Source organism: Oncorhynchus masou, chromosome 9 (genome assembly GCF_036934945.1).
Source record: "Oncorhynchus masou masou isolate Uvic2021 chromosome 9, UVic_Omas_1.1, whole genome shotgun sequence".
In the NCBI taxonomy this organism is placed as follows: domain Eukaryota; kingdom Metazoa; phylum Chordata; class Actinopteri; order Salmoniformes; family Salmonidae; genus Oncorhynchus; species Oncorhynchus masou.
The window spans coordinates 66,188,231-66,210,829 of record NC_088220.1 but is presented as its reverse complement, the minus strand read 5'-3'; the positions used below and the strand labels follow the sequence as shown (position 1 = coordinate 66,210,829).

The 22,599-nt window shown below is 41.4% G+C and overlaps 2 protein-coding genes and 1 non-coding gene across 6 annotated transcripts; all 3 read right to left on the bottom strand.

Annotated features, from left to right (window-relative positions):
* Positions 1 to 4,855: 4,855 nt before the first annotated feature.
* Positions 4,856 to 8,413, bottom strand: LOC135546500 (52 kDa repressor of the inhibitor of the protein kinase-like). Its single transcript, XM_064974983.1, has 5 exons — positions 8,135 to 8,413; positions 7,579 to 7,699; positions 7,303 to 7,410; positions 7,104 to 7,140; positions 4,856 to 7,008 (listed from the first exon to the last, which is right to left on the bottom strand). The coding sequence occupies exons 1-5, from the start codon at positions 8,221 to 8,223 to the stop codon at positions 5,105 to 5,107; spliced, it is 2,259 nt and encodes a 752-aa protein (XP_064831055.1). The 5' UTR covers positions 8,224 to 8,413; the 3' UTR covers positions 4,856 to 5,104.
* Positions 8,414 to 9,067: 654 nt separating this feature from the next.
* trnap-cgg (transfer RNA proline (anticodon CGG)) lies at positions 9,068 to 9,139 on the bottom strand. The gene has a single exon. It is a non-coding gene; the product is annotated as a tRNA-Pro (tRNA).
* A 415-nt stretch (positions 9,140 to 9,554) lies between these two features.
* LOC135546499 (dual specificity tyrosine-phosphorylation-regulated kinase 1A-like) lies at positions 9,555 to 21,840 on the bottom strand. Of its 4 annotated transcripts, none has more exons than XM_064974978.1 (12): positions 21,063 to 21,840; positions 19,227 to 19,296; positions 17,510 to 17,706; positions 17,242 to 17,334; positions 16,912 to 17,100; positions 15,206 to 15,353; positions 14,793 to 15,079; positions 14,474 to 14,620; positions 14,216 to 14,356; positions 13,790 to 14,093; positions 13,450 to 13,574; positions 9,555 to 13,113 (listed from the first exon to the last, which is right to left on the bottom strand). In XM_064974978.1, exons 2-12 carry the CDS (start codon positions 19,234 to 19,236, stop codon positions 12,544 to 12,546), a joined length of 2,211 nt encoding a protein of 736 aa, XP_064831050.1. In that variant the 5' UTR covers positions 19,237 to 19,296; positions 21,063 to 21,840; the 3' UTR covers positions 9,555 to 12,543. The 4 variants fall into 4 exon arrangements, with proteins under 4 accessions (XP_064831050.1, XP_064831051.1, XP_064831052.1 ...); XM_064974979.1 differs by lacking the exon at positions 21,063 to 21,840 and adding an exon at positions 20,303 to 21,047; XM_064974980.1 differs by lacking the exon at positions 19,227 to 19,296.
* Positions 21,841 to 22,599: the final 759 nt, after the last annotated feature.

Genomic DNA, 22,599 nt, shown 5'->3' with positions numbered 1-22,599 from the left:
AGAAAAATACAATCATTTGAGTGTTATTAAACATAGCACACTATGTTTGTCTATTGTTGTGACTAAGATGAACTATAAGGTCAAATTTGATGACCAATTTATGCAGAAATCCAGGTAATTCCAAAGGGTTCACATACTTTTTCTTGCCACTGTATATTATTATTGTTAATTTTGCTAAAAATGGGGTCTCTGCCCCACCTGCCCTGAATGACAGGTGGCCACTCGTGACGTCCAACATCTCTACGTTTGTGGACCACCACATTAAGAATCTCTGGTTGAGAATCTCCCATCTTATGTCAAAGACACCGGTCACATGATCTCCTTGATAGAGGGCTTAAGAAGGATATCGGAGGGCACCCTGCTAGCAACATTTGATGTGAGGAGCTTGAACACTAACAGTTTACACTCTGGAGGCTTGCAGGCACAACAACACTTCCTTCAGCAGAGAGACCCTACCCTTGCCCCATCCAATGATTGCATTTTGCAACTCACTGAACTGGTATTATTCAAAAACGACTTTGTCTTTGTGTCAGACATTTACATTCAAATTCGAGGTGTAGCCATGGGCTCCTATTTTGCACCTAACTATGGGAACCTGTATGTGGGACAATTTACAAAACAGAGATGCACCACCTACTTTCTAAAATCCTCATATGGAAGAGATACATATATTATGTATTTTTGCTCTGGGAAAGAAGTCAGCAGGAACTAAATTAATTCCAAACTCTGTTAAACAAAAGCTCTGAATATCTCAAATTCACCATGCAGACTGATGAGAGAAGAATGAATTACCTGGACTTATGGATCATCAAAGAGAATGATGCATTACATACAGACTTATACACAAAGCCCACAACACCCTGCTACGGGTGGATAGTATGCATCCACTTCCCCTCAAGAATGGTATACCATATAGCCAGTTATGCGGGGTTAAATTAATTTGTGGCCATCTGTCAGATTTTGACAGCAATGCTAAGAAAATGACAGAAATTCTAAATGAGAGGCTACAAGGACAAAACTCGTAATTCTGCAATGATGAAAATATCTTAAAAACCAAGAGAGTAATTGCTAAAAACTAAACCAAAGAAAAACAACGCAAGTGTTTTGCACTAAGTAGACCAAGTGTTCAGAGAAAATGGACAATGAAATTGTAAGACTGACATGCTCATAACCTGTCATTGGATGCAAAATATTTAATAAATTGGGCATGTAAAGTTATAGTCAAATACTGCATGGAAAATTATATTTACCATCTATTATTCAGCACTTCAAAAATAACAGTTTTGAAATGTGTATCTAGAATTTTATGCTACTGGATTAAATGTTAGTAAAAATGACTAAATGGTGAGCCTATCATTAATTATCTGATGTATTGGTGACTAAACAAAACACAAAAAAAGTTATACTTTTAAATCATCTGGCCATAGAACATTCTTCCAAGCGTCTTGATGGTCGATTATGCCTGACGAAAACCAAACGGTGCATTCCAGAGGAAGAACCTCATACCAACTGTCAAGCATGGTGGCGGTAGTGTGATGGTTTGGGGATGCTTTGCTGCCTCAGGACCTTGACGACTTACCTTAATAGAATGAACCATGAAAGCTAGACTTAGATAACAAAGTTTCATGACAAAATTTGCTCACAAAAAGGACCGCTGCGCCACCTTCCTGTTCAAGCATTCACAACACAACAAGGCGAGTCCAAAAATGTATTTTATGCTGCTGCATAAATTATGTAATATGTCAGGGAGATATGTATACTGTAGCTAAGAAAGTAATACGAAGTTTATGTTGTGTACTAAGCTGTTAGTCACCCATGTGCTTCACCCTACAAAATTGGTCCCTTTCCCCCTCATAACTTAGCCTACTGTTCTGACTTGGTGGTGCACATGTAGCCTATAACCTGTTTTAGAGAAATGTCATCATCCAAATTGTAAGAGTTTTCATAGTCTGCTTATATGCCCCCTTTATTTATCCTACGGTTTTAAGCTTGGAAAAGAGACTCTTAAACACAGACTTGGACCACACACCCTCTCCACCGAATAGCAGGCAGGGGAAGCAAAATAGGGATTGCTTTGCAAAGCTTGCAGTTAGCAACGGATTCCTTCCAAACCACTCTTTGTTGAATTTGCGATTTCCAACTTGTTGTGTGATGTATGTCCAATGGCCGATGAGCATTGATACATTTTATCTATAATTTCTCTTCATATGACAAGGTATGAAAATGATGATGACTGCTTGTCAAGCTTGCTAGCTCAGATTTTGAAAGTATGATGTTGACATGATCAGTTCAATCAAGGCTATGGTAGATTTAACGTGATTTTACATAATTGTATCTTTGGCCAATGACCTTGAACCTTCTTGGATGGGCACTTTCAAGCTATCCCTGTAGATTTTGCAGTGACGCAGTCCCCATGAGTGACAGAACACTGAGCCAATCACGGCGCAACTAGAGAAGATTACCAACCCCTATGCTCTGTATTTTCCGCTGGCTGACCCTCCATCACAGAAAGCACTGAGCTCGACTGAAACACCTGCATTTTGGAGTTGCATTATTTAAGAAAAGCAAGAAAGACCATGTGTGTATGCAGCTTTATAATGAAAATATATATATATTTTTACATTGTTTGTTTGCAAACTGATATGTGACACGTATTAATGCCAAAATAACATGCAAAAGAGCAACAACAACAAAAAAATGAGTGAGGCCTTGTTCTGGGCTCTGTGGGATGTCATACATACCAAACAGAAACAGCTATCAAATAGAGCCACATGCACACTCTCCCCCAATTAAGTGATGACATACTAAAGCACCATATTAAGGTTGTTGTTCCCAAGACATATTACAAAGTCTAGTTATTATCAGAATTATTTCCAACAGGTAATTTTGCACCACAATAATGTTTAACTATTTACCATCCGGCCAGCTTGTCGTCCTAAAAACTGGAAATGAGTTACCTCTGGTTTGTTCAGCCATTCCTATATAATATCAATCAGTTAACATGGCCATTATGAATTTACCACAGACCTTATTTTCGGTGTAAAAAAAAACTCCATGAATTAACTCATAGGCTTTGTCCAACGAACAATAGCGGAATTAGTGCCTACAAAAGACGCCATTACTAGGTTTATGGCTATCTTTCGGGATGACGATATCTACTTTGCAACGTTTGAGATTGGACAGCCCTCTTGTGGAATTTTCTAAATAATTTCAAGACAAAACTCGGACATCATAGTAATAACATAGCCTACAGTAAAATTGCAACATTATACGATTATAGTATATTGGTATCATCTTCCCTCCTCTGTGGAAGGTCATGGGCAGATCACAGTAACTGGTAGACTTGTGCTTGTGGCACAAAGGAGGGACATTGTATAACCTTTTTTGTAAAGTTGTCATAAAACAGACTGGCAAATAATGGTGACAAATACATATTTCCCCTCCAAAATTATAGTGGTAGCCTATAGTTGCTGCTGGTGAGTCTCTGATCCACCTCTACGCAGACGACACCATTCTGTATACTTCTGGCCCTTTGGACACTGTGTTAACAACCCTCCAGGCAAGCTTCAATGCCATACAACTCTCCTTCCGTGGCCTCCAATTGCTCTTAAATACAAGTAGAACTAAATGCATGCTCTTCAACTGATCGCTACCTGCACCTACCCGCCTGTCCAACATCACTACTCTGGACGGCTCTGACTTAGAATACGTGGACAACTACAAATACTTAGGTGTCTGGTTAGACTGTAAACTCTCCTTCCAGACCCATATCAAACATCTCCAATCCAAAGTTAAATCTAGAATTGGCTTCCTATTTCGCAACAAAGCATCCTTCACTCATGCTGCCAAACATACCCTTGTAAAACTGACCATCCTACCAATCCTCGATTTTGGCGATGTCATTTACAAAATAGCCTCCAATACCCTACTCAACAAATTGGATGCAGTCTATCACAGTGCAATCCATTTTGTCACCAAAGCCCCATATACTACCCACCATTGCGACCTGTACGCTCTCGTTGGCTGGCCCTCGCTTCATACTTGTCGCCAAACCCACAGGCTCCATGTCATCTACAAGACCCTGCTAGATAAAGTCCCCCCTTATCTCAGCTCGCTGGTCACCATAGCATCTCCCACCTGTAGCACGCGCTCCAGCAGGTATATCGCTCTGGTCACCCCAAAAACCAATTCTTTCTTTGGCCACCTCTCCTTCCAGTTCTCTGCTGCCAATGACTGGAACGAACTACAAAAATCTCTGAAACTGGAAACGCTTATCTCCCTCACTAGCTTTAAGCACCAACTGTCAAGAGCAGCTCACAGATTACTGCACCTGTACATAGCCCACCTATAATTTAGCCCAAACAACTACCTCTTTCCCTACTGTATTTAATTTATTTATTTTGCTCCTTTGCACCCCATTATTTTTATTTCTACTTTGCACATTCTTCCATTGCAAATCTACCATTCCAGTGTATTACTTGCTATATTATATTTACTTTGCCACCATGGCCTTTTTTTGCCTTTACCTCCCTTATCTCACCTCATTTGCTCACATCGTATATAGACTTGTTTATACTGTATTATTGACTGGATGTTTGTTTTACTCCATGTGTAACTCTGTGTCGTTGTATGTGTCGAACTGCTTTGCTTTATCTTGGCCAGGTTGCAATTGTAAATGAGAACTTGTTCTCAACTTGCCTACCTGGTTAAATAAAGGTGAAATAAAATAAAATTCATAAAAAAATAGTTAATTGCCTATAGTCCTAATTCAACAAATGTATATGACGAATTCCCATAAAATAAAGAGCTGTATCATTCAAGACACCAAGTGGCATTTAATTAGAACAAAACAAAATATTAAAAAAATGTTTAATGGCAATATTCTTAAGGTACAGAGCAATATTAATGATCAAAATGTTACACAATTATTCCCAAAAAACCTTGTCGAGGGGTCATATTTTACTCAGATTTTACAGTTACCATTTTCATGAAACTATCAGACTAAAGCTATAATACAACAGCGAGACATCATTTGAATGTAATTTTAATTGGAGTTTTGTACCCTTTATTCGGAAAAAAACTCCACAAGTTCAAACTTAATATGCTATATCACCACAGTGCTGATCTCAGACTCGGGCTCGGGTTCAGGCTCATCCTCGGGGTACAGTCTGCAGTATTTTTCAACCATGACATCCAGGTCATGCTTAACATGAGAGTTTATGTGGAGCACAGCTAGACTCTTGCACCTGTGTTTGATAGGTGTGTCACTGAGATAAGTCTGTAGGCGTTTCCTGGATGTCTCAGAGCTGTTGCTGTCCTCCAGCATCAGGACAGGCAAGGTGGTCAGGACCTTCAGGAAGCAGTTGACGTTGGGGAAGAACTTGACATCCGACAGCTGAAGTGTCTCGTGGATGGTGGAGGGCAGGCGGACCTCCTTGCTCCGGTGCTTCCATTTGATCTTCCAGCAATGAAGCTCAGCGGGCAGGGTGTCTGGGTTGGGGAGGTCCTTGCGGTACACATCTGCATGGTTCTCCTCTGAGGTGTTGAACTTCATCTGGCCCATGATGGCAGGGACCAGGGACAGGCACTTGAGGGCTTTGAGGTTGCTCTGGGAGAAGATGTCGTCCACTTCATCGATGATGCCGCGGATCACCGGGACCGTCACATACTCCTTGAAGTAAGTCTCTGGCGGGATCTCGCCTGTGTCGGGCGATCGGTGCTTCCGGAGGAACAGACGAGGCACCTTCACCGGGATCTCCATGGTACCCGCCAGATTCACAGCCTCCTCAAACCAAAACTCATGGTAGACTTCGATGTTGTCGAAGACTTCATTCAGAGAGTGCAGGACAGCTGTTAGACTGTTGGCAGCGAAGAACACATCAAGGGCCTCCCCTTGCAGGTTTTTGCCGAAGGCTCGTGTGAAAGAAAGAGCATTTTTCAGGATGACCAAGGTGACAATAAACTCAAAGTCAGCCAGGGTCTCTGCAATCGAGTAGGCGTCCCCAGTCATAGCGTCAGGAAACTTGACGTTCTCATTGTCCCGAATGCAGTCCATGCACAGCAGGAGGGACTCGAGCAGGTCCACAGTCAGTTCAAACACGTTATGCTGCACTGTCCAGTTAGATCTGCAGGCCTCCTTCAGCTCGGTTGCCTTCTCATAATTTCCCTGGTGGTAAACAGAGATGGCCTTCTCCAGCTCAGCCTGCAAGGATGGAGACTGCTTAAAGAAGTTGCCAATCTTTCTCAGGGTTGCCATGACAACCTGAACACTGGGGAAGGGAAGGCTGTTGGCCAGGTGTATATTCAGTGCGCAGGTGGAACAAGGCGTGTGCATTGCCATGGGGTACTTTCCCATCAGTCCAACTGCCACAGCTTTCATTTTAGTGGCAAAGGTGCCGGTGGCTACATGGGCCTGGCCACGGCAGTCCTCCATCCTCAGCCCCCACCCGTCTGTCACTTGGGTCTCTAGCCTCTCCACCAGTGAGGCCTCGTCCCCCTCGAACGGCAGAAAGTCCAAGAACTCCTCCCTGAGAGTGTTGGACTGATCTACAAACCGCAGAAAGAGAGGCAGGTGTCTCTCCCCAGCGAACTCCACCAGGTCCCCTGTGACCAGTGAGAAGAAGCGACTCTCTCTCACCTCCATGAGGACCTCCTCTCTGACAGTGCCCTCACAGACGTCTAGGAGCTGGCTCTGCTGGGCCGTGGAGAGGTACTCCACATTCACTGCTGTGGCCTCAAACCGTCTCCTCAGAGCCTCATCTCCAGCATTAATGCGGTACTCCAGTAAGGCCTGGAAATTACTGGGATCTTTCTCCAGTCCTTCTGGGACATTGGTCTCCAATGGGATGTTCTGCTTTCCTAGCATGAAAACAATCTCAAACAGAGACCTCAGGTAATCTCGAAACTCCTTCTCCTCTGGGGACAGCTTGATTTCCTCCTCAGCCGCATCTTGACCCTCAGTTGCCTCAATGTCTTTCTTTGAGTGGAGCTGTTCAATGGAGGATGCCACTGCAAGGAAACAAAAAAATGAAATTCGATATAAGCTTATGTTTAAAAGGTGTATGGATACAACAATACTTTTAAACAAAAACAAAGCAACTTACATCTTCTCTCTTTAATTCTCCTTATGTCTTCTTCAGTCTGTTAAAACAATTATTTGAAACATAAGACAATGTAACTATGTTAACTATTACATTGAAAACAGACCTACAGAAATATAGCCAGTAGTAGTTAACAGAAATGTTTATTTTTGAAGCAACACAAGGACATAAAGTTCTAGTAAAAAAATAAGCGATATTATACCAATTCTTTGATCCGCTTACGATGTCTGCTATGAGGATTTTTGAGGTGGCTTGTTAAATCAAATATGGTTGGAATAGCAGTATCCTTCAGTACTGTTCTGTAAGGGCTCTGAAAAACAATAATTAAGACAAAACAAGTTATTCAAATACATGAATATCAAAACACACAGCTCAAGACCTCTCAAATGTAAGATTATGATCATCTCTACAAAGACAGATTGTTCAGTGAGGTCGACATGTTTCAAGCAAAGACCTTTGTGGTTTGACATGCACTTACTGTTTTACAAACCATAGCCGGGTCAAAGTGTTTGGCACACAGTCTGTAGTGTTTATTGAGTTGGTCTGATGTTTTCGCCTCCAGATCCGCCCGACGACAGTTCTCAACCCAGAGCCTACATCTGAACAAACCAGAATATAAGGAGTTAGGTGGATTTTTTTTTATTGGCCTAGTTACCTGTAAACTATTCGTTTTAAAGAATCATGGTCCAGACTGATTCATTTATTATTTAGGCGTGTTAGTGCTGGGGTGGTACCTAATGTATATATGTCCCAAAGTTTCAATAGAGGTACGATGGATTTACACCACAAATGCCATGGTGGCAAACTTATCTGTGCAACTCAGCTACCGTCGATGTCAGCACTGTAAACCACACACACCACTTGGCTCGCTGCAAGTGAGCTGGCTAGCTAGGTAGTTTCCACATACGAAAGTTAGCTATGATGACTAGCGTGCTACTGAACACAACATAGCTACATTTAGCAAGCTATCGTATAACTAGTTACTCCCCGAGAAAGGTAAGGGTTCATATTGTGACGGTCAGACTTTGTCATACCTTTCTGGATCTCTTGGAAACCTGAAAAAAGCCAAATCGGATTGAGTGCTCTTCCTGGTACAATTTGGAGCCGCGCAAAAATTGGGCATTGTGCATTAAACGTCGATTCAATTTCAAATGAATTTAGTATTCAGACATATGCTTTGCGTTTGAATAATGTATATTACACAAGCTATCTACCTGTTACTTTGAAATTAACCTAAAAGGCGCGCAACACTGCTAAGGGTGGCCTGGAGGATTTGAGAAAGAGGAAACCGAACTGCTTCCGTTCAACAAATAATGTACGTCACAGTGATGTCTTGTCACGTGCTCATTTGTGTTATCTCTATGCACAGATCCAGGATCAGCTCTAACTAACAACCATTACACATTTACATTGTAAGGGTTAAAAGAAAAGCGTACCTCAGATCAGTGTAAAACCCGTGAATAGACTTCTAGATGACTGTGCGTCTTCTACGTTACACTAACGATTTCGTTACACTCGTGTAAGAGGTACCCCAAATTTGCAAAAATATAGCTAGTTTGTCATGGCAATTGGACATATAGTCAACTTTAAACGGCTACGGTTCGGATTCATTAAAAAAACAAACACTAATGTACTTATAAACGAGCGTGAATAAAGACAAAACACATGCTTCATCTGGCTTGTTGGTCTAGGGTGCGAGAGGTCCCGTGTTCAAATTCCGGACGAGCCCTCTTTTTATGTCTAAAATTAAATATGTCAACGTTGTGGATGGAAACACGGTGAATTCGCTGTACATGTGCATGAGTTCGACCCAGCAAAAATAGAACTCAATGCGTCATAGAGTTATTGTTCAATCTCTGTTATATTGTATGTAGTTGCACCAAATATACCACTTTTCACTACTTTGTTGCTATGTTACAGCATTCAATTACTAGTATCTTAGCATTGCTCTTTAAATTTAAAATGACGGGCTCGTCCGGGATTTGAACCCGGGACCTCTCGCACCCGAAGCGAGAATCATACCCCTAGACCAACGAGCCACAACGTAAAATAAACTGATCTATATGGTTATAAAATCAGAAAATCCGAGTGATAATTTGGCGAACGATAAAGAGTTCGTAAGGTCACTTCAATCATGATACATCTCTTCTACACCCATTACATGTAGCTTGCTGTTGTGGAGAGAATCACTCAGGCTTTATTACAACACTAGTACGATAACGTTGCCGGTTTGTTGTGCTGATCAGTATATTGAGTGTGAATCATAATTATAGGCTGCACAAAGGAGTTATGGTGTTAAACAGTTATTATTATTGAGCAGGAAAGTGTCCACTATCGTGAATTTATTTGGTATTTGTGCAGGTATAAATAGCATTGAGACAATAGACAGTGTATTCCTGGAAGAAATACATATTGGTGTGTGAAGATAAGTTGAGGAACAGAGGCTCACAACAGTTCAATTAACTTCTTTTTATATATCATACATAAGACTGTCTTAATATAATACAAAGGGCATTGTCATATACACAGCAAAGTCTTGACTAGATCTTACAATCTGTGGATACATGGACTTATCCTTTTCCCCATGCTGTTCAGTTTTATAGTGCATGTTGCATGTACAAAAACTTTGATGAAAAAAAAAAAAAAATGAAGGAAAAGATATTCAAATGAAATCTGAGGACTTGCGCTTCTGTAGGGTGAGGGATATGTCAACAAGTTCTCACATGTGTGAAACCCAAACATAACAGCCTTATTGAAAATGGAACCACTTTTTTTTCCCCACCATGTGCTTCTCATACAACCAAAATGTAAGGTTTGTGGATGTACATGCACTTACAATATACCCTGTGAAAATTAAGGTTTGAAGATATAGCTTTCCCTGTTTGATTCAAACCCTACCTCATAGTGTTGTCCTGATGTAGTCAAGTACCTCTGACCAGAGACCATGATACACCACTGACTAAGAAAACTGAGATCTTGCCACTGAATGGTCACCAAATTGACAAACAATCATCATACCAGCAGGAGCAAGGTAGTGAGTTCTATACTTCCTTTATTAAAAAATATAAATATATACATAAATTCTATTTCAACTATTAAAAAGGGGCTGCATGTCATGACAACTGCTCTAGATCAAAGGTCATTCAGCATGATCTGAAACAGGCTCACACTTAAGAGTCACTCAAGTTTATTATTTTTAAATATGTTTTTTTAACCTTTATTTTGGAATGTTTAGTACCAGTATGAGTGCCAGCAAAACCACTGTCAATTTCTGAATCTCAAAAATCATGAGGGGTATGACAAATGATTGTGATTATAATTTTAACATTTAGATAAAATCAAAATATCATTACAGGTAGCTTTGCATTTGTGGTTATACCAAACATGATTTGTCCTTGTGATGGTCTCTCCCCTGAATTATGATGACAATAGAATGGTGTCCTGCGGTCTGTGTGTGTTTAACTAAGGCTGTTATGAGCAGGACTTTGGTCTTGTTATTTTTCCAGAGATGACAAAAAAAAAAAAAAAAAAAAAAAAAAGCACTTCAAAATCCCTGATATAAAATAAACTGAATGAAACATGTATTTTATTTACTGTCGAGTTCTACGGACATGCATGTCTGCCTAAGTTGAGCATCATCCTCAGGACATTAGCAAGAGGGCTGCTGGCACGCTTTCCATTTGAATAGGACCAGGCTCACAAGGTGCTCTGCCAAATAATTGTTTCAAAATTGTCTAGACACTGCCAGGGTAATGAAACTAAAATAGTCTTGAGTTATGGCAGTAGCTAGCATGTCAACCAAATTATGTATGAAAGGCAGTGAAACCCTTAAAAATAGTATACGTGGGGGAAAATGCAGAAATAGAATGCAGTTGTCTCCATTGAACCATGAGCTTTTAATTCTACTACTCTGGAGCCTGCAGAGTAACTACCAATGTCACTAAACATACTTAGGTTAAAAGAGAGACCCCACAAATTAAAATCAACCAAATAATATGGAAACAGGTTTGGTAAAACATTGCAACCTTAACTGTTAAAATATATGGTAGCTAAGTTGAACAACGGGTTCCAGTTTTGCTAGAGCAATATATTGCTGCTGTTTTGTATTGACGTTAAAATAAGATCTTGATAAACGGAGTCAAAAGTGGTGAACTGCTACATTATTGGTTACAGACACCTAATATGCTTTAAAAACAACTGCTTTGGTATAAAAAATATCCAAAGGGAAAATAAATTATTGTAAAATTCACAGCATAATTTGAGGAAAAAAGGCAGTCACTTAACTCGTTTTTCTTTTCAGTTTCCGTTTAAGATGGAGAATTTGTGCAGGCGTTCAGATGAGGAACTACATGCAGATTTGGGGGGGGGTAAGCAAAGGGAAAAGATAGTTCTTTCCACTGTGAAATCCTTAATCTGTGAACAAGATTTGAGGAAGTAATGTTTAGGAGATTGGTGTGTACAAGAAGACCCTGTAATGTGGGGCCCCATTAATAAGAAATCTTTGTAGAGAAAGGCCTGATTCTTAAATGACCTTTTTCTATTATGTTTATTCTCCTTAAAGAATTAAGGGCTGTCTAGAGAGAAAAAAAAAAAAGAGGAAAGCCATGTTAATTCAAATGATAATGTCCAGCTCCGTCCCATTCCAAGTCCATGAGTCGTAAGGCCAAAGGGTTATCTGAGAACCAGCCACTGACTGAACCAGTCTTCCCTGCGCGTCACCGGATCCTTTTCTTCTCCAGAGCCAATCGCTCGTCTGTGCCAGGCCGGACCCAGCTCACCGGGCCCCTGGACTTAATGGGGGCAGCGCTCCCCTCAGAACCTCCCCACTCAACATCTTCCACCTGCAGGGTAATTCCTCCACTGTCTGGGCCAGCGCACGCTATAGGAACTCCACTGCTATGTGCTCCCCTCTCACAGAGTTACACAATACCGACAGACAACACGAAATATCACTGCAAACACTTTCCTCAGGTCAAGCTACATGTTTTTAAAAGCAGCTCTTTTGTGACAATTCACTTTAAAAAAAAGGGTAAAACAATCAACAACTGTGGAACAAAAATGTCAGAAATTCCACAGTTTTAAATAAGAGGTGTTAGCAATTCATTACTGACAGCTACCTGTAAAACTGCTTCCAACTGTATCCCCAATGCTCACCAGAAGATTTTGCCACGTAATACCAGACGGTGGTTATTTGTTACATGAATTTTGTGAAATGGCAGATGGATGTCTCAATTTTACTATGGTTATTTTGCAACATTACTATGTGTAATGATTGCAAAGGAAAAACGGAAACCACATTCTTTTAACAAAGGATCTTCTCTGTAGTAGCGGTTCAGTGATATCTCCCTTCTGACGTGAGCAGCTTTAGTTCGACACATCTGTAGTAAAAAACACCACCTTAAAAATGACGCACAGGGGAACACACAGCCAAATGTTAGTGCAGTCACGAGCTGGCCATGGAACTCTGCTGCACACACACTCCAGTCATGGGAGACTCCTCCCGGTCCATGCCCTGCCTCATGCCCAGGTGGCCCTCTGGTAGGTAGTGAGCCGGCCCAGTGTTTGTGCCCATGGGGTACGCAGGGTGGGCGGCCATGCCCGTCTCCTGCCGGGGGTTCGAGAAGGCGCCCAATCCCATGCTCAGCCCGCCGTGATGCCCAAAGGGCAGGTGGCGGAGCTGGTAGGCCTGGTTGCCATGGTTCCCAGTGGAAGAGGAAGATGTGGAGGAAGAGGAGGCAGAGGAAGACAGGGAGGTCATGGACAGATGGCCATGCACCACCTCCATGGAGTCCTGTGTGGAGGCGCTGTGTGTGGGAGAGGTGTAATGCCGGGGCCGGGGCCTTGTGGCCATCACCTGCGCGTGGTGATGATGGGGGTGGGAGTGGGGGTGCAGGGCCTTGGGGTGCTGAGGAGGGACATGGAAGGTGGTCTCCTGGACTGGGTGGGTCTCTCCGGCCACTGGCTCTGGTCCAACGCCGCCTCCCCTCAATGGTGGAGGGTAACTCTTCCTTGCCTGTCAGTGGATCACAGAAACAGAAATCAAATCAATTCATCTCTCATACTGGCTCTGACTTTGCTGATAGCTACTTTGAGGAAACATGTACTTAATATGACTGATGTGGTTGTCCCACCCAGCTCTTAAGATGAATGCACCAACTCAGTCACTCTGGATAAGAGCATCTGCTAAATGACTAAAATGTCAATTTCAATACTCTTGGCAAATGCTACTTGGAAAATGTCATACCATTACATTCCCAGTTCATTTAAATAATATTGACTACATTAGGACTTACAACATGTTGTCTATTGATTAATTTGCTTCTTCAAATGAATGACAAAGACATGTCACCTGTGGACAGAGGGTGTCACCATCGATGGCTGGCAGCACTGCCCCAAAGTGCCCTCCACTGTGTAGGTGGTGATGGGTGGGGTCAGACCTTGCTCTGCCACTGGTACTTGTCCCAGATGATCCTCCTGCAAGAGAGAGACGAGGGCACAACCTCAGCCCATCACACCACATCTAAAAAATGACAACCTAGCAAAGGTTTAAAATAGTATATATTTTTTTAAGCACCATCAACTATTGGGTTTCCCACCAGTGCACTGAAAAGGCACCACTTTGAGATATGAGCCCGCAACCGCAATATTCCGAGGAGAGAAAGAGGGTCAATTGAGCCAGGGAGTGTTACCGGAGCTGGAGGAGGTGCTGGAGGTGGTTCCAGAGGACTGGGACTGCTCCAGCGCTGGGCTGGTAGACACACTGCTGCTCGTGTTGGTCCCCTCGTCTGCAGTCTTCTTGAAGAAGCTGTGCTGTAGGGCGTAGTAGGGCTGTATGCGGCTCTTGGGGTCGTAGTCCAACATCCGCAGGATCAGGTCCTTGAACTTCAAGTAGTCAGCGACGGCATGGCCAGACTCCCCTGCTCGCCGGCCACCTGGACCCCCGGCCTCCACACCCAGGATGGAGTGGAGCTTTCGAGAGGCTGGAGGTTTATACTGCTCAGAGGAAAGACAAGGGGAAGAGAGAGGGGGTGTCAGGTACTTGAACTCAAATACACAACACTACCAAAAGCCACTGCTAGGACACCACATTGAGAGAGGAACTGCAGAACACTCACCCTTTTGCCATCTTTGGTCTTCTTAACGCCCCATGTGCCATCTGATAGCTTCTCAAAGAACTTCCTGGCTTTTGGGGCTAGGTCCATAATATGATTGGGGGGGATACCTAGAACTTCAACTATCTTATTCATCTGGTCCACCTGAAACAGAACAAAATACTGCCATGGTTTAATGTTAATTGCATGTATCAAATTAAATTTACTCAGAGTTGGCTACATTTAAAAAGATCTCCAGCTAGTCAGTCAAGCCTACTGTACCTCATTGGCGCCACTGAAGAGGGGCTCTCCGGTGTGCATTTCTACCAGGATGCAGCCCAGGGACCACATGTCGATGGCCAGGTCATAGGGCATGCCCAGCAGCACCTCTGGGGAGCGGTAAAAACGACTCTGAATGTACTGGTATATCTGAGGAAAGACAAAAAGAGTAAATCACAACCCATTCTTAAAGATAACAGCATTAAAAGCTTGAGAACAGAATATACATCAGAGGTATACAGAACATATGCAAGAAATTAGACTTGTCTTTCACAAGGTTAAACTCTTTTGGACCAAGACAATAAGTAGTAGATTAGAATACCCTCTGTCCCAGTTGGCAGGAGCTGCCAAAGTCCACTATCTTGATGGCGCTCCTTTTGGGGTTGCACAGCAGGATGTTCTCAGGCTTCAGGTCACAGTGGATGATGCTTAGCTCAGGTGTGGCCAGGAACAGTAGCGCAGTGCAAAGCTGCTGGGCAAACTTCCTGGTCAGGTTTAGAGAGACGCCACGGAAGTTGGTGTTCCGCAGCAGGTCATACAGGTTGTACGAGAGCATCTCAAACACCAGGCAGAGGTGGTTCCGGAACATGAAGTGACGTTTCAGGTGAACTACATGATAGGAAAAAGACATTCTGCCAGTCAAATTTGGCTGATACACCAATCTCTCCTGTATGTGTAAAACATAACAGTACTCCATAATGGCTTGGACAATAGACAAGCACTAGAGTGCATTACCTATGTAGTATTTCATCTCAGTGTCATGTTTGTTCATGAGCTCTAGGAGACGCACTTCAATCTGGGCTTGATTGAGAAAAGCTTTTTTGTTCTTGATGATCTTGATGGCAACCCACTCCTGCTCTGCACGGTCATACGCTTTTACAACCTACAGCAATCACAAGGAGAGAAAAAACACCAACACATGCAGTACCAGTCAAAAGTTTTAGAACACCTACTCATTCAAGGATTTTTCTTTTTTCTACATTGTAGAATAATAGTGAAGACATCAAAACTATGAAATAACACATGGAATCATATTTGAGATTCTTCAAAGTAGCCACCCATTGCCTTGATGACAGCATTCTCTCAACCAGCTTCATGAGGGAGTCACCTCGAATGTATTTCTATTAACAGGTGTGCCTTGTTAAAAGTTAATTTGTTGAATTTCTTAATGCGTTTGCGCCAATCAGTTGTGTTGTGACAAGGCAGGGTGGTATACAGGAGATTGTCTTTCACCAAATAGGGCTAAATCCATATTATGGCAAGAACAGCTCAAATTAGCAAAGAGACACAGTCCATCATTACTTGGAAGACATGAAGGTCAGTCAATCTAGAAAATGTCAAGAAATTTGACCGTTTCTTCAAGTGCAGTCGCATAAACCATCAAGTGCTATGATGAAACTGGCACTCATGAGGACCACCGCAGGAAAGGAAGACCCTCTGCTGCAGAGGATAAATTCATTAGAGTTACCAGCCTCAGATTGCAGGTCAAATAAATGCTTCACAGAGTTCAAGTAACAGACATCTCAACATCAACTGTTCAGAGGAGACTGCATGAAGCAGGCCTTCATGGTCGAATTGCTGCAAAGAAACAACCACTAAAGAAGAGACTTGCTTGGGCCAAGAAACACGAGCAATAGATATTAGACCGGTGGAAATCTGTCCTTTGGTCCAAATGAGCTGTTTTTGGTTCCAACCGCCGTGTCTTTGTGAGACGCCGAGTAGGTTAAGGGATGATCTCTGCATGTGTGGTTCCCACCATGAAGTATGGAGGAGGTGTGATGGTGCTTTGCTGGTAACACTGTCAGCGACGTATTTATAATTCAAGGCACACTTAACCAGCATGGCTACTACAACATTCTGCTGTGATATCCCATCTGCTTTGCATTTAGTGGGACTATCATTTGTTTTTCAACAGGACAATGACCCAACACACCTCCAGGCTGTGTAAGGGCTATTTGACCAATAAGGAGAGTGATGAGTGCTGCATCAGAAGACCTGGCCTCCACAATCACCCGACGTCAGCCCAATTTTCAATGGTTTAGGATGAGTTGGACCACAGAGTGAAGGAAAAGCAGCCAACAAGTGCTCAGCATAGGTGGAACCTCCTTCAAGATGTAGGAAAAGCATTCCTCGTGAAGATGGTTGAGAGAATGCCAAGAGTGTGCAAAGCTGTCAAAGGCAAAGGGTGGCTACTTTGAAGAATCTAAAATCTATTTTAATTTGTTTAACCCTTTTTTGGTTACCACATGATTCCATGTGTTATTTCATAGTTTTGATGTCTTCGCTATTATTCTACAATGTGGAAAATAGTAATAAAGAAAAAACCTTGAATGAGTAAGTCTGCCCAAACTTTCAACTGCTACTGTATTTTCTTATGTTTTAATCACACTAGCTACACAAGTGATCACAAGAATAATGTTGAATCATTTACAAAATTATACCTGTCCAAATGACCCTTTGCCGATCAAGGAGTCAATCTCATAGCGGTCCATCCACTTTTCCCCATTCTTGACAATGTAATCGTAGTTGTCATCGTCATAGCCATCATTGAAGACCTTCCTCTCTTTCTTGTGACTGGAGTCTTCACCTTGACCCGTTTGGTGCCGCCGCTTCTTTTTTGCATAATACACCTTAGAGTCCAGGAAATAACCACAATACAGACATTAGCATATGTACTTCCTGATCTAACCGACTACATGAAAAATATTCAAAACTAATATTTTTTATGTTGTGGCAATTGCAGTACATTAAACAGCAGAAACCAGTCTCACCTCATTGATCTGTTTATAGGTTTTGATAAGGTCTATGGAGAGCTTCCGCAGGGGAGCCAAAGTAGGGTCACGAAAGCACTGGGGCATGTGCCTCTGTAACAAATCACAAGAAAAACATTATCTCAGACAAAAAAAAAAAAAAGGTGTAGGAACTTTTCTTACAATTTTCAATCAAAATGATAGGCTACTTAAAGTTCTGATTTCTACTGGGCAAGTGTGTGTTTAAAAGTGAATGACAAATTGAGAGGTTTGTGGGTTGCTTGTATACCGGATTGGCAGTGAGCTGTTGCGCCTGGTCGCTGTACGGTAGGACCGCAGCAGTTTGGTCAGTGCTTGGCTGGTGGCGGTCACTGTACTGCTGGTGCGTATGGGGCATTGGAGCAGCCATCTGAAGACCAGCAGCGTGGAAAGAAAAAGAGGGCGCAAGCCGGACGGACGAAGGTTTGCATGCTGAAGTCTCTCCTCCTGAAATAAGTCAACATTTATACGAGTTAATGCTGATAGAGAGATATATATATATATATATATGCACACATTTTAAAAACACATACAAAACTTTCCCTGAAGTAGTGAAAAATCAAGTTGATTTCAGACTGATTACTCTATCAATGGCAGGTTTCCTGCAGTAACAAACTGATCTAAAATATCACATCAAGGGGTCTAGAAATGTAGGCACACAGCTTTAACATTTACTATGTAGTATGAATCTCTATGATTATCAACTGAAATTCCCAAATGGGATGTTGGTAAATTCTAACTAACATGTTACGGTCAGTGTAATTTCTCTCATATAATTGACATGAGTAGGAAGACATAGGCCTTACTCTTACTGTTAAATAGCATTGTTATTCAAATTATATACAGTATGTTTGTTGTATTAGCACCCATGAGAAGGTGCCGTCAGAACAGCGGGAGGCTAAAGAATATGTATTTTTAGATCAGGAATAAAGATTCAATATTTATATAGCCTGGGTAGTTAATCAACCTTCTCTTTATGTGAAAAGAAATTAGAAAAGTATTACGTAGCTTGTTCATCTATCAGCATCTCACTAGACAACACAATTCACTAGCGTTACACAGTAACCACTATTCAGAATCCCAGCAACAGCACCTAATTAGCATAGCCTATCACCACAGAGATACAGCGTGATTTGGCAAGCCCATCAATGCACAGGCCAATCACAACGCAGTATGCAAATAGACTACTTTTGTTGCCAGGGCAGAGCGGCTCCCATTTTCCAATGAGAAAGCAAGAAATAAACAAGAAATAAAATTGAACTTTGGCACACTTAGAGGCCGCTTTCAGTACACTAGAGCCTGACAGCAAAATAGCAGCACAGCCTAAAACCTGCACTCCATCTGAGAGCACTAGAAACAGAGCTGACCCAGCTGTGGAGGAACAAATATATCCAGACTGATAGATATTATTCGAAGAACCTTGGAAATAAAGATGTACAGTAGCTACATTCCAGGAGAAACCAGTTTAGAATTATACAATTGTAATATGCCATTTCTGACACATCATACAATAATAACACATGTATTAGGTATAACTGATCATGGGGGTGACATCAGAATCGGACAAAAATCAAATAAGGTAGCCTAGTCTAACCCCGTTTCTCACTATAAGTTGTACAGTACTATTCCTTATAAATTGTGATTTATATTACATGTGTAATATTGTACATTTAATATTATATAGGCCTTTATATCTGGGTCTGGTCAGTTCACGCTTGTCCTTTGTATAACTGTTCAATAATAATGCTTGCCAGTTGTTGAAGCATCCTTCCAAGCTCACTAAATACAAAAGATTCATCTGTAAGGATGACTGGCATTTCTTTCTTCTCCACTTTCTTGGCTGACATCTTGAGGTGCACCATGGTTTATTTTAAACTTCACTCCATTTAATGTAATCCCAATTCCAAATTGTCAGAAGACTGCCTCCTCCCCACCAAAGAGAAAATATTGCAGATATTGCAGCTAACCTGGATGCATCGTCTCCTGTAAAATTTCATATCATCCTGGGAGGAGAGTCCAGCAGCAAACCACAACCCACTATGAAGAACAAAAAGAGATAAGTATCATTGACTGTGCATTTCTGGTGGTATCTACTTTCCAATAGCACAAAAACTTTGGTGGAAAAAAGAGGGAGGAAAAATACCAAAACATTGGAAAGGATGACTCTCAATGTTTTTTTTTTATAGAAAATATATATTGGAAAATTCACATTCTGTAACTCTAGAAAATAGAAAGCTCTAATCAATCCAACAAATCACATTTTCCCAGTCAGTCTGGTTAATTTCATTGAACCAATGACTCAAAGATTGTGTTTAGCATGTTGACAATTAACCATATAAATCTAAGAAGTATAAAGCTGTTTACTTTTTGCAAGAACAGTTCAGAAACATGGTTCACACCGAGACAGGTGCCATCCTAATAAGCAGGTCAAATCAGGTTGACCATTGTTTTGGACCTAGTAAAACTAAAGATCTCCTCTCAGAATGTCTATACTCATTGTCAAAGCCATTATGATATGCCTGTGATGAAGATGGCCCGAATGCCTCAACAGCAACTAACTAATAAAAGAAAATCAAATATTACACTATGTATAGACAGTGAGCTGAAGTATTTTCAGTGTGGGAAGGGTTGCTAAATATGATATGCAGTATAAGCCTATATTGCAATGCAAGTGTTTTGAAAACAAACTGTATACCATTTAAATTATTCAGAACAGTGCATATAAAGTAGAAATAACGCATCCAACTGTTCCACTAAGGAAAAACAAGGTAATTACTTGTAAAGCATAAACGATCATAACATTCCGTTTTCAGGACCGTCTTCTGAACAGTTCCTTTTCTGGCTATTGAGTCGAGACATGAACACAGGCCTAGTTACACTGATATACCGTTATAATACGAATTGTGTGTATGCATCTTCATATCTAACTATGTCTATCCTATGACATTTATTATTCCCTCAGTTTTGTTACATACTCGCACTTTCAAATCGGGCTGTCATCAGTTCAAAATAAGGAATTGTCAACTGTTAGCTAACTACTCACAGGTGATGGAGTATTTCTCGCCATGGTTGGAATTTGGAAAGGAAATCATCTGTTTAGTTTAGCCTTCTCAAGAGCAGAATTGTCAACGGCAAAGTCTGGCTTCGTTCACAATGACAAACACTACCTAGCTTGGTTGCTCATTAGCTAACGTTACCCTTCTAGCTTTGGTACGTTAAGGCAAGCCACCCGTTTCCTCTCGCCAGAGTGATTGCAGTGACGATGTGTTCTGCGAGCGAGCTGTATGGGCCTACTAGCAAGCTACGCGTTAGATGACCAGCTAGCTATGTGGCGAGCTTGCCAACTTATTAGCAAGCCAATAACGCAAGATATGGGGCCTGAATTGTTAACTGGCTACCTTGTTACTGTTACCTTGCCCACACCTTTCTAACAGGTTTGGCACGTTAACGATCATAGCTAGCTAACGAGAAATGCTTGCCCATAAACACTTAACGTTAGATAGCTATTAACTTCCGTTAGCACTCTGACGTAACGTTAGCCGCTAGCTACAACTAAAGGTACAATGTTGTTAGCTCACTAGCTAGGTTTAAAACATGTTAGGTGTAGCTAGATCCAGAGCGCTAACGTTTGCTAACAAATCTGTACTAGCTAATGTTAGCGACATTCTGATGACATCCTCCGGCCAATGCAATGGTTGCTGATCGTTAGCTAGATAGTGTATTAGTTAGCTAATTGCCACCCCATGTAACGTTAGCTACCTTTATTACACAACACACATAGTCAGCTTCATATACGGGCTCACCTCTGATGGCACGATCTTCATTTAAAGTCAAATAACCTGTATGATAGGGCAACTTATCCAGTTTGAGCTTCTCCGCCCTCAATCGTCGGCTAAGTTAACCGTAGCAGTCAGTCAACTCAATTCCCGTAACGCGAAGGTGAAAAGTGTCCCCCACTGGCCAGCCAAGTAAAACTTCTTGACGATCAAATGCGTTCCCAACCAACAAAATTAGTTATCCACTCAACTTGGACTAGCATCAGCTGATGACTAGCGCCAGCTAGCTCGTATGCTAGCTAGCTGACAAAACGAACGTGGCTACTGCTGTTGACTAGCTAAGGTTTAGCTAACAAGATTCTGTAGCTAGGAATTCAATAGCTAAATAAAAGGTTGCTACATTCAGATTGTTCCGTTTTCTTGCAAGCTCACCACGGGAAACACGAACGTAGGCAATCATAACGAATAATAATCTAAATCCCACCAAAATATGAAACAAATATCATGCCCTAAAATATACGCTTATTTTTAGACAATAATTTTTATGTCAATTTTCACAAAATGGCGCGCGTCCCAAACCTGCGCAGTGAACCGGCCCGGTAGACCAAGTGCGGCTCCCCCTAAATATATTTAAACTATGCTACATAATTTGATTCTTAATTGTCTAAATTCGATCCATTCGACGCATTGTTTTCAACACAAATGTCAATGGTATACCCAGTGATTGCATTATTCCGGCGGGAAGGGAGAAAATTTGAAAATAATCCGCAAAAAAACCTTCTGACAAAATGGCGATGGCCTGAGTTGTTACTATGACAACTGTCAATCAAACTATCCAATCCGGGATGAACCAATGACGAGAATAACTCAACCATAGATTCAACGTTGCATGCTGTCATAGCTTGTCAATCAATCAGTAATTTTGATTAAGAAATTGTCTCAATTTAACTATAACATTCTAAAGTAGAATAAAATCATCCAGATAGGATTTCTAAATTATTTTGAGAAAATGCATGAATAGGAAATTGCCAAACTTTTTTGCATGCATTTTTGAGGCAGTCATAAAACTGTATGTATGACTGCAAAAAGAAATTAGTAGAAAATGAAATGCAAGACATGCAGACCTAAATAAGAATTTGTTCTTAACCGACTTGCCTAGTTAAATAAAGGTTAAATAAAAAATAAATAAAAAAACAGTTAGATTGACATCATGATTCCTGAATATGAACAAGCTGTGTGATATTGTTGCGTAGAACACATCTATAAAATACATTCCTTATCAGGACAGAATTAAATTCAGTTTTTCTTTTAGTGGCTGTTGTGCTTTACAGCAGAGACTAGAGGTATAAAGGCCACCCACATGTAGCCTATACTGTATGGCTGTCAGTTTAACGGTTCTCTAAAGTTCATGAACTCAGTTTAGCAAAACCTGATGCTTGACAATTTACTAGTAACATTTAACATGTGATAAGATATTCACAAATCAGATCCAACTACAGAAAGTAACCCAATTTAAATATCCAAGTGGGATCTTTTTTGTAACATTTTTGATCTCTCTGAATGA